At 37.4% G+C, this 10,966-nt stretch overlaps 1 protein-coding gene across 2 annotated transcripts; it reads left to right on the top strand.

Annotated features, from left to right (window-relative positions):
• The first annotated feature begins 282 nt into the window (after positions 1-282).
• Positions 283-10,474, top strand: ube2g1a (ubiquitin-conjugating enzyme E2G 1a (UBC7 homolog, yeast)). 2 transcript variants are annotated; one of them, XM_073861201.1, is made up of 6 exons: positions 283-473; positions 5,418-5,520; positions 5,838-5,935; positions 6,291-6,473; positions 6,625-6,744; positions 9,131-10,474. In XM_073861201.1, the coding sequence occupies exons 1-5, from the start codon at positions 428-430 to the stop codon at positions 6,705-6,707; spliced, it is 513 nt and encodes a 170-aa protein (XP_073717302.1). In that variant the 5' UTR covers positions 283-427; the 3' UTR covers positions 6,708-6,744; positions 9,131-10,474. The 2 variants fall into 2 exon arrangements, with proteins under 2 accessions (XP_073717302.1, XP_055055399.1); XM_055199424.2 differs by having other exon boundaries at positions 284-473; positions 6,291-6,469; positions 6,621-6,744.
• The last annotated feature ends 492 nt before the right edge of the window (positions 10,475-10,966 follow it).

Raw genomic sequence — 10,966 nt, 5'->3', positions numbered from 1 at the left:
ATATATTGATATTTGGTGCTTGTTTTGATTAATTTAAGTAATCTTGAAGCCTTCTGGGAATTGTATTGATCCCCTTGTGTGCCCATGGTCCCTGGTTGAGAAAGACGCGTTCTTTAAAAAAGTGCTGTTTTCAGATCTGATGTTTCGTGTTTAAAAGTCTATACATTTTAAATTGTTTTTTTTTTTGCTCGTATCATTATCTGCATTGCTGTTTGTTATAATGTGTTTATGCTTATTCTCCGCCCATAAGTGCCCTGGAGCGCACTTTCCTTTCGGCCCCACGGGCAGTAAAGCGCATGCGCACACCGGATCAGAATGTTGAGCAAAACGGACTAGAGCAGAAACGGAAAGACGCGCAAGAAATTGCAAACCATTTTTCTCCTTAGTGAAGTGAACGACTGTCGACTTAGAATATAACGTATAAAACATGACGGAGCCCCAGTCAGCACTGTTACTCAGGAGACAGCTAGCAGGTAATTTTTGGCCATTGGCAAGCCAGGCTCGATGGCTAACCAGCGCTTGAAAATGCGCCGGTGAGCTAATGAAGCCGCAGCGGAGGAGTTAGCCGTTAGCCGCTAATTTAGCTGCTAGCGAGCGCACGTTTGCCGCTGCATTTATTCGTTAGCATGTTAGCAGCAAAATTAGCTCACTAGCGGCTAACTCCCCTGTTCATTTTGCCCAGAGACTAGCGCGATAACGTTAACTCTTTTGTTACTTTTATGTGTTTTATTACAACGGAGTAATAAACAGTGAGCGTTGCGGTTAATATGTAAACATAACAAAATTACATTCGTTTAATTTTTCCAGTTTGTTGAGGGAATGTAAAAGCGTCACTCTGTTTTTTTTCGTACCCGACCGGGGCCATTTGGCCGTCCGGGGTGCTTACAGTCGGCTAACCCATGTTTTGACGTCTACCCGGACGCTGTTGGCACACTAGCATCCGTCGCTCAGAAGCCTCGTTAACGCCCGGAAACTCTGTGTCATTTGTCCAGTTTAAGCATACTTGTATCTTGGTCAGTGAAGACATCGTTGTTAGCGCTAGGCACAAAGGCGATATTTAGAAATACAGGATTTTGTCCATCTACCCACAGCGGGGCGATCAAATCCCTTTGTTTTTCTATGATTGCTAACTGGCTAAGCTAACAGACAGATGACTGCTGTTTGAAAACCAGCCCACCGGTACAGAAAGATCTAGAGATGCCCAGCTGTTCTCGTGGGCCCAGGTTCTCTGTTTATTCTTTTTTTATATATATTTTATGGCTAAGGAAAAATGATCTACTATTGGTGTCATCATAAGATTGGGTTCATTTCTTTGTGCAGTCTAAGCAACATGATATGCGAGTGTCATCTTTAGTGAGCTCAAGACAGAAGAGGATTTCCCATTTGCGCAGTGCAGTGAAGTGAATTAGTTGTAAAGGGGACAAACTAAGAAGATTAAGTTACACACATTTTGTTTGAATCTCCTGTGTATATATATGAGCATGTTTTATGATGCAAGTCCTGTTTTTGACAGCTGTCTCTTTGGAGACAGAGAACACAAGTTGCAACCCCCACCCCCTTCCAAGTACTCATCGTACACACACACAGTGGCAGCTTGCCTATTTCTTTCCAAAGGGTCATCAGGGTGAACAGCACCCCAGCCCGTAATGGCGTCAAATTCTGCAGTGGCACTCAGGCTGATTGACTAATTCAGGGGGCCGGTGCTGTTTTGGTTGTTTTTCAGCAGGACCAGCATGGGGAACTCATGGCTGCCACTTTAAACTCTGTGAACCCTGTGCAGGAGTGAGAAAACAAAAGCCTAAAAACATCTATTTATGTGGGATTGTAAAGATACCAGCCAGGAAAAATGCGGGCATAATTTTTTTTTAAATCAGTAGGATGTGAGATTTTAACTGCATGTTTGGATGGTTAGAGTATTTGTGAGTCATTTCTGTAACATTGTGATGCAGTTTGTTAGAAATGTAATTTGAGTCACTTAAGAAGAGACAAATGCATGTAGATCAGAAAACAGTAAAATATTTTTTTTATTGGAACAGCCTTTTCATTTTTAATTTTTTTGTTATTATTTTGTTTGTCATCATCTGCTGTGTGTCAGGATAGAGACACTATAGCCTGGAGTGTTGTCTGTTTTTTTACGTGTATGCGAACGTATGCGCATGGTCGAATGCATAGCCTTGCAAAGTGTAGTTTATTTGACTCATACGTGTACACATGTTCGACGCTTGCGCAGTGAGACAAAATGCAATGCATCTCCTGGGTTAAATACTACATTCTCCTGTAGGCGCATGTGCAACCTATGCATACAATGTAGTGATCGACCAAGTGTGTAGTGATTTTTTTTTTATAACCAATACCAAATATTTGGATGCTTGTGTGCCCGATAACCGATATGCTAAACCGATTTTTATCTACTGTTATACTTCTGTTTTTGAATTGAGTACACAACGCTACTGAACTGAACAAACCCTTATAATAATAACAATCACTCCCACCTTGCATACAAGGTAATAAATAGAGGGGTCTGAAAGAGAGAAGAATAATTTGCTGGATATAATATTAATTTACTGAATAATATCACTGGAATAATATATATTGTCAGGAAAGTAACAAAATACCAGTTTAGAAATGCATTGATATATAAGCTGTTTTGTTTATGTCAGAATAATTAATATTTTGTTGTTATAGCTTATGAAATGAATGCTGACAAAGCGCTGTTTACCTATCAGGGCTCAACGCAAATCATTTTTTAATATACTGGCCCAGTCGGGCCAGTGTTTCAGGTTTTCACTTGCCCTGCCAAAATTTTCACTAGCCCCAATAAAAAATGTCAGTGTCACATATTTAAAAAGAATAATTCAAAAGTCAAATATAATTGTATACATATACAACAGACATGTTCCAACAAAAAAAGGCTCCCAACTTTTCTGCTTTACCTGTAAACTGACAGCAAACTGTTCCAAATATTGCATTGTTTCATTCATCGTATTTGACCCAAGTAAAAGTCTGCTTCCAAGATGTTAAATAATATACATTGATGAAAATATATTTTAGTGACTGAGCGTGAAGCAGTGGCTCGATCGGGCAAGTGACAATACTTTTCACTGGCCCGAACATCTCTCACGCTTGCTCCGGGCCACCGGGCAGTCCTTTATGTTGAGTCCTGCCTATGCATTTACTCATGTATTAACTGTATCGAACTGCGATAGCTTGCAGAGGTAATAAATTATTAATTTCCACAGACATTTATTTAGAAGTTTTAAGCAAAATAAAGTTTATCTAGTAGATGTTAATATAACTTAGGGTAAATCTTGTTAAAAGTTAGCTACATTCGGTGGCTGTGCTTCAGCCTTCAACCCGGTGAATGAACATGAATGTGATTTTATGAGAAAAATGAATTTAAATCAGCATTTTTATTTCCCACAAGCATTCATTTATGTCTGTTCATGTAATGCTAACTTGCATCGTTACTGGGAAAAGATTTAATGATTCAGACTATGTCAGTTTGTCTCTATTTCTTAGCCAAGCTGCATACATTGCACATCAGGCATTTATAACACATCTCATCTGTGCATTAATGGCTTTTATGTTAAAGGACAAGTTCGGTATTTTACACTTTTAAATCCCTGTTTCCAGATAGTTTATGATGAAATAGAGCGGTTTTGACTGAAATTTGGACATATGATGCTGGCCTGAGAATTTTCGGGTGTTTGTTGTATGAGCATATCAGTGAACACCCCTGACCACTCTGTGAGTTTCACGTCTTTGTAAACGAAAGTTTAATGCATTTTAGCCTATACAGCCATTATAGAGGTGGGAGGGGATACAATAAACACCCAAAAATTCTCGGGCCAGCATCATATGTCCAAATTTCAGTCAAAACCGTTCTATTTCATCATAAACTATCTGGAAACAGGGATTTAAAAGTGTAAAATACCGAACTTGTCCTTTAACATAAAAGCCATTAATGCACAGATGAGATGAGAATCTGAAAACATGGCTTTAAGTGTAAAATACCGAACTTGTCCTTTAAATAAAGTTGATTATTAAAGCAAAGTATACTCAAAGTCATTTTGCGTCACTTCACCGTCATATTTGCTGTGCATGTTGTTGTTGTCTCCTATTAGACACTGTGATGAAATGGCAGTTCAGCGAGCAATTCTCAAAACGACGGCATTTATCGGTCAATCCGATTTTACAAAACCGATCCCGTTAATGGGAAAATGCTTAAATAATGCAAAACGGATACATCGGTCGATCTCTAATACAATGTACCGTACGCAGGGTTTCAAAAATCCGGCTGTGGATGTACAGTACGCATGCATGGAAATTGCATCACACAGACCATCGCGTACACTAAAAATTAAAAATTAACTATACTTTATGGGCCATTTAAATGACAATGTTTTTACCCGAAAGTGTCAAGTTTTTATGGGGTTTGGCTGTTTGTTTACATGGCAATGGGTTTTGGGGTTCCTGAAAAACTTTTGAAGACAGGTTTTAAAGTGAATTTATCCACATGTGTTAATTAACTCTAAAGGCATGCATGAGTTTTTTGAAAGTTTTTCTCAAGATGTAGAGTTTATTAACGTTTTTTCCTCTAAATCATACTCCAGGGTCATATATAGTATTAATGTGTCCTCATTGTCCGTCTAAACAAAACTGCTTGATGCTTTTCCATCTTGATTGTTTGTATTTATCTTTCTTTAGATGTAGTGTATGTGTGCAGGTGTGTAGTGCTTTTTTTCAATGTAGCATTGCGTACACATGCACAATTTTTAATTGTTATCACAGATCCGTTTAAACGTATATTTCTCTATCTTTGTCGTGCAGACATAGCCTTAGTTAGAAATGTCAGACTCATCCTCACTGATTCATGTGCTCATAAAATTAACACACACACCTTGATGACCCAACTGTAGCCTTGTTTTGTCAGTGAGGTGCTCATTCTTTATAGTTCCAGATATTGTTTTGCTCTCTCTTGTCAGGACCCTGACAAGCTGTCTGATATAATTCATGCATCAGACAGGTCGCAGGCACACTGTAAAAAATTTGCTGTAATTATGCAGCTGGTTGCCAGTAACTGAAAATGTTTAATGTTCATTTAACTTTAAACAAACTGTTGCCAGTAAATAACATAAATGTAAAATCTACAGTAAGTTATTGGCAGCTAGTTGCCAGTAATACCCAGTATTACTGTAATTTCTACAGAATTCTTTTACAGTGCACCAATAGATTGCCATTCTTTGGGTTCAGTCATTTGATCTGATAACAAACAAGCATATATATAAAATGCAAGAAAAGCTTCTTTCAGTCAGATCAGCATTAAGGGAGCATGAATTGCCACATTGAGAACAGTATTGCTTGTCCTTATTTTATAAAAAGTCTCATCTGCATCTTATGTCTGTTCTTCCTTTCAGAACTGAATAAAAATCCCGTGGAAGGTTTTTCAGCTGGTTTAATAGATGATAATGATCTCTACAGATGGGAAGTGCTAATAATTGGTCCTCCTGATACACTCTTGTAAGTGTCTTGTTTACTTGTTACTTACTAAAACTTTGTTATATTACTAGTCAAACAAAAGGTTACATTATGAAACATCACCTGTAAGTGGATTGCCCCGTGGCAGAATGTAGCTTGTTTGTGATTGTACAGTAACTTCTTAAAGTTATTGTTGTATTATTATTTAATATGAATGCCGGGCCTAAAGTTATATATTTATAATGCTTTCAAAGGGGAGTCTTAATAGGTATTGAATCTGTAATACTTTATTACATTGTATCTAGAGCAGGTGTCTGCTTGAACAACACAATTAATCATGTTCTGTTCTGTGTTTTCAGTGAGGGTGGTGTCTTTAAAGCTCATCTTACGTTTCCCAAAGACTATCCTCTCAGGCCTCCTAAAATGAAGTTCATAACGGAAATATGGCATCCAAACGGTAAGTGTGTTTTTTATTTTCTTTTTTTTGTATTAAATAGTTTGTCATTTGACATGGATGCAGAATTCAAATTAATTAAATAGAGCTTTATGCAATTACTATTGATGGTATATATTTGATAATATGGTAATTTGATAATGTTTTGTGCCACCAAAAAGAAAATAGTAATCTTTATACTAGTAACTCAAAACATATTTTACTGTATTTAAATCCATGTAATTAAATGAATATTGAATGTAGTATATTTTAGAAATGTTTAAGATTTGTTTTACTTTTTGATTAAGGTTTTTATTAGTAGTAAGGTTATAACTGACATGTATTTTTTCTGATTTTCTGTCTGGTATCTTGTTCGCAGTTGACAAGAACGGCGATGTTTGTATTTCAATATTACACGAACCAGGGGAGGATAAATACGGCTATGAGAAACCAGAGGAACGCTGGCTCCCCATCCACACTGTAGAGACCATCATGATTAGCGTCATCTCTATGCTAGCAGACCCTAATGGAGACTCTCCTGCAAATGTTGATGCAGCAGTAAGTCTGATACGAATGTGTCCACTGCATGAAACTTTCGATAAATACTCACTGTTTTAATCAAATCACGTGTATGTGATACTTTTTTTTTTTTATTAAGAATTTTCTTCTATGTGGCCTTTGATCGACTTTTTGTTTTACTTCTGCAGCAAAAGAGTGGAGGGAAGACAGACATGGTGAATTCAAAAGAAAAGTTGCCCGCTGTGTAAGAAAGAGCCAAGAGACAGCCTTTGAGTGATATTCATCCAGCAGCTTGTAGCTTCACTATTTTCAGGGTAAGCAAGTGGCTTACAATTATCAAATAATGTAATCTCTTCATTTTGCTTTGAATAGGTCTTAAAGTAAGTAAAGACGAAATGTGTTCAACCTGCTAAGGGGGATGTGATCAAAGCCTGGAATGGAGCGCTAGCACGTTCCTCTCCCCACTTGTTCTGTAATCACTATGCTCTAGGTCCACTTCGGGTTTTCTGACTAGCGTGTTAAGCTGAGGAAAAACTATTTAAGTAGTCAGTGATTTTATTGCTGTTCAAATCCAAAATGGATGTTTTCTCCGACCACCCATGTAAAAATTCCTGGCCAAATTACCTACTGTTTTTTGACAAACACCAAGGTCGTTTGGTAATTAATTGGCGTCCAAATCCACATCTCGGAGTTTGTAAAAGGGATCAGTGTAAAAGTAATTCTGCAGATCCTTTTAAACCACTGAAAAGCACCATATGATATGGTCACACGCTTCGCGTATATTGTGCATTTAGCATTTGAAAGATTTTGCAACATCTTCATAAATGTAATGATGAGAAGTATGGGCATAATCTTTCATCGCTTCTCTACAGCGAGTGGGAGCTGATGTAAATAAGGAGAAGAAAATCACGAAAATGTCTTATTATTATTATTATTATCATCAGCAACAAGTGCTAAATACAATTTTAAAATGTATTCAATTACACAACAGGCTATTCTATTTACATATAATCAACTATCGCGACTCGCTTCCTTCCATTGTACTGAATTGAAACAAAAAAATGTCCCACCACGGGCGCTGCCATGTTACGTAAAAACATCAGTTTGGAGCCATGGCATCCACAGAAGGAATCGCAGTTGGGCCAGAGGCGGAGCCGCGGTATCAAACTTCCATTCAAACGCCCGCTCGCCCAATTCAACCACACCAATCATAACGACAAGCCCCATTTCTAAAGCATTAAATTACTAGCTACAAATGAAACTTATCACAAAAATGTACAATTGAACATATATAAGCGTAAACTTTTCAAGATGTATGAGGCACACCCGGTTAACCACATGCGCAGTGCATTTCCAGCTGTTTCGAATTATAAACGCACACATCCACCGCAAATTTACCTTCATTCGAATGCATAAGTTTTATCGCGGAAGACCAATGGACCAATGGAAGACAAGTTAATACAATTGCAGCAAAATGTATTGCATTGCTAATTTGTGTTATTAGATTCAATCTAAATCTATGTGCAGTGCAGAGCACCAGGAGAGTGAGGCGGTGCAATGATTTACAGATCCATGACAGGGGATAAGCTCTTCACAAAATGCTCTCTCAAAATTTTATTTCTTTGTTTAATATAATCGAGTTTGTTTTTTACCCAACTGTTGTCTCTCTATAAAGCAACAAGCGTGTCGTCTTTGTTTTTTTCCCTTTTTCCTGGCTAACTTGTGAGTGACGTGCTTACGTTTTGTAGAAGAAATGCGCTGACATATGGCTTCATCGACCAGATGTATTTACACTTGTACAGTTTCATCTAAAATACGTCCCAGACCACCTCCTGAAGCGGCCTATGCAATCAGATTTAAAACGAAAACGTTTCGGAGGGCATTTACACCTAGTCTTTTTACAATCGTCCGATCAGAGAAAATGCATGATGTGATTAGGTTTATAAAGGCTCTAAGAGACTGTGAAGTGTCTTAAATCTTTTTTGTGTGTGTGTCCTATTTGTCAACACCTATTTTGAGTTCATTAGAGGGGACTATATTTAGAGCGTACAAGCTGAACATGAACTCCTTAGAAAGCATTTATAGTCTTTTAACTCCCATGTTAAGTCCATTAGGGCTGCATTTACCTTTAGGTATTTTTTAGGGCCTTTTATTGAAGGTAAAATGTGCTGTCATGTTCATCATGTGAGCATGCAGTCCATGAAAAAGTCCTGATATGGCAGATTCAGACAAGATTAAAACGACAGAGAAACTCTGGTAATAATTACCTTACCTGGTCATAAAGAAATGATCCCATCCAAATGTGGCTTTTGTTAGTCATAATAATGTTGGAACCTGTTAGAACACGTTCATAAAAGTCTGATGGTTTTGTTTAAAGACTGTTAGGTAACATTACAGGCTCTGTTGTTCACTCACCCTCTTTAAGGAAACCCACACACCCTCTGTTTCATGGCTTTGCATTGCCTGCAGCACGAATTGCTATGTCTTATAAAAATAATATATAATATAATAATATGGCTAAATAATAATATAAAATAATGTAGCTCAGTTGGTAGAGCATTGTGAAGGTTGTGGGTTCAATTACAAAAAAAAAAAAAAAATAGGTCGAATGCACTGTAAATGTCCCGTTTGATAATCTCTTATGCTTTGTAATTCTGGTTGTTGTGACATTTATTGAAATTTCTCTCATCTCTTTTACAGGTCTCCAGTTGAGAAACAACATGGCACTGTTTTCTTGCACTCTACCACCCTATTGCTGGACTGGTTTTCATCGAATGTTGGCAGTAACAGGCTGGCATTAATAGGCTGCAGTACATAAGACCATCACAGATGCTGACAGAACACGCCATGCAAGTGCCAACAAAAAAGAGAAAAAAACTTTCAAATGATTATGCTTTTTCCAAGTCAATGAACTGATACAACCTTCAGGAAGAAATTGTAAAGACCTGTACATAGCACAGACATAAAAACCGGATAATATATAATAACTGTTTCTATCCATCCAGCGCGAGTTAGTACCAAATAAAATAGCAGATCTGTAGTTAGTTTGACACCCTATAAAGAGTATAGATCTTCTTTCATCCCCCCCTTCATATCCTACAAGCGCAGCGGGTCTGTTACAGCTGTGAGTGGCCTCACATACTCACCTGTCGGTTTGAACAAAAACTTTTTTTTTCACTCAAACTTGATCCAGTTTTAGGCAGGGGTGAGCGATCATTTTTAAATCATGAAGCATGCTCGTCATGTTGGACAGCTTTCTCACTTGGGACACTTCAGGTATAGCTGTAAAGCATGGTCATTTTCTAATTGATTAGGAATCATGAAGGTATTTCTCTGAATTGGTTTTTAAACGGGTTGGGGGCGGGTAGCGCTCTTGCTTTAGATAAAAGAGCGCTCTGATATAGAGGACGACTGCATTCTGAGTGTCAGGCTCTGGTTTTTTGTTTTCCTGTTATATTTGGAGTGGAGAGGCAGTGGCAAGGAAACCCATCAGATGTGATTTTGTTTTGCATGATTTGTTCTTTTTTGTTTTCAAAAGTGCCTCCAATTGTATTGCTTGGCTGATTTCATGGCCTGCATCAAACAGGAGCTAAAGGGAGGAACTTGTCAGCATCCTCTGAAGCTTGTGTGATTATATAAGTTTTTCTTCCCATGACCCTTGTACCAGCATTTTGAATTATTTTTGTGTAGCAATAACTCTGATTTTTTTTTTTTTTAGGGCTTGACACTTTATTGTGTGGTGTCTTTGATAGTTTTCTTAGCCATGCTTTAAATGTAGGTTTCTTGCAAGCAGTTTCCGGGATTTCCGAGTGTGTTTGTGTATGGATGCGTGTGAGCATGAATGTCGGATGGAGGTGTGAGTGCGTGTATCCCTTTCTCTTTCTTCTACAATCCTTAATTATCTGGTTAATTTTATTCCGGCTCTGACAGACTACTGCAGTTCTTTTGCCTAATGTACAAAGACAAAATACCGATGTATATTTTTCATGTTATGGAAATTGTCACCTCTAGTGAGTTCTTCTAAAATATAATTTTTTTCCAATACTTGTTCGAGTGTGCTGTCTATGTTCAGTTTGTCAAAGAGCATTTAAAATTTTGCCATCACATGATTGTTCAATAGCACTTCATTTGTGCATACACCATCAATACAAGCATAAACAAATTGATGTGCTTGTTGCCATTTTTGTGTAAATACAGCTTAATCTCAGGTTTGTATTATTAAAAACTGGTGCATTCAGGCTTTTATAAAAAATAAAATAACACAGATAAGTGTATATATTGTAATGTACATGTCTGATAAGATGAAAGATAGGTCATTAGGAAGTGTTTTAATAAAATGTACACTGCAATGTGCAACAGAGTTCAGTTGCATTTTAAATGGCCTACCCTTACATTACAAGTTTGAGAACGTGCGCACAAACAAAAGTGCGTTTATAAACATGCCACCTTTTCCTAAAACATTTTTAATAGGCACATTGGATGTTTATCTAAATAAAATATATTGAAGACACTGACATATTGACACACATTAAACAT

The sequence above is a fragment of the Misgurnus anguillicaudatus genome, chromosome 22 (genome assembly GCF_027580225.2).
Source record: "Misgurnus anguillicaudatus chromosome 22, ASM2758022v2, whole genome shotgun sequence".
Taxonomy (NCBI): domain Eukaryota; kingdom Metazoa; phylum Chordata; class Actinopteri; order Cypriniformes; family Cobitidae; genus Misgurnus; species Misgurnus anguillicaudatus.
Note: the sequence above shows the minus strand (reverse complement) of the source record. Positions and strands in the feature narration are given on the sequence as shown.

Excerpts from the sequence above, each read along its gene's own strand:
- ube2g1a (XM_073861201.1), top strand. The coding sequence starts at position 428 with ATGACGGAGCCCCAGTCAGCACTGTTACTCAGGAGACAGCTAGCAG. Across the intron at positions 5,521-5,837 it reads GGTCCTCCTGATACACTCTT|TGAGGGTGGTGTCTTTAAAG; the intron begins GTAAGTGTCTTG and ends CTGTGTTTTCAG. Across the intron at positions 6,474-6,624 it reads AAATGTTGATGCAGCAGTAA|AGTGGAGGGAAGACAGACAT; the intron begins GTCTGATACGAA and ends CTGCAGCAAAAG.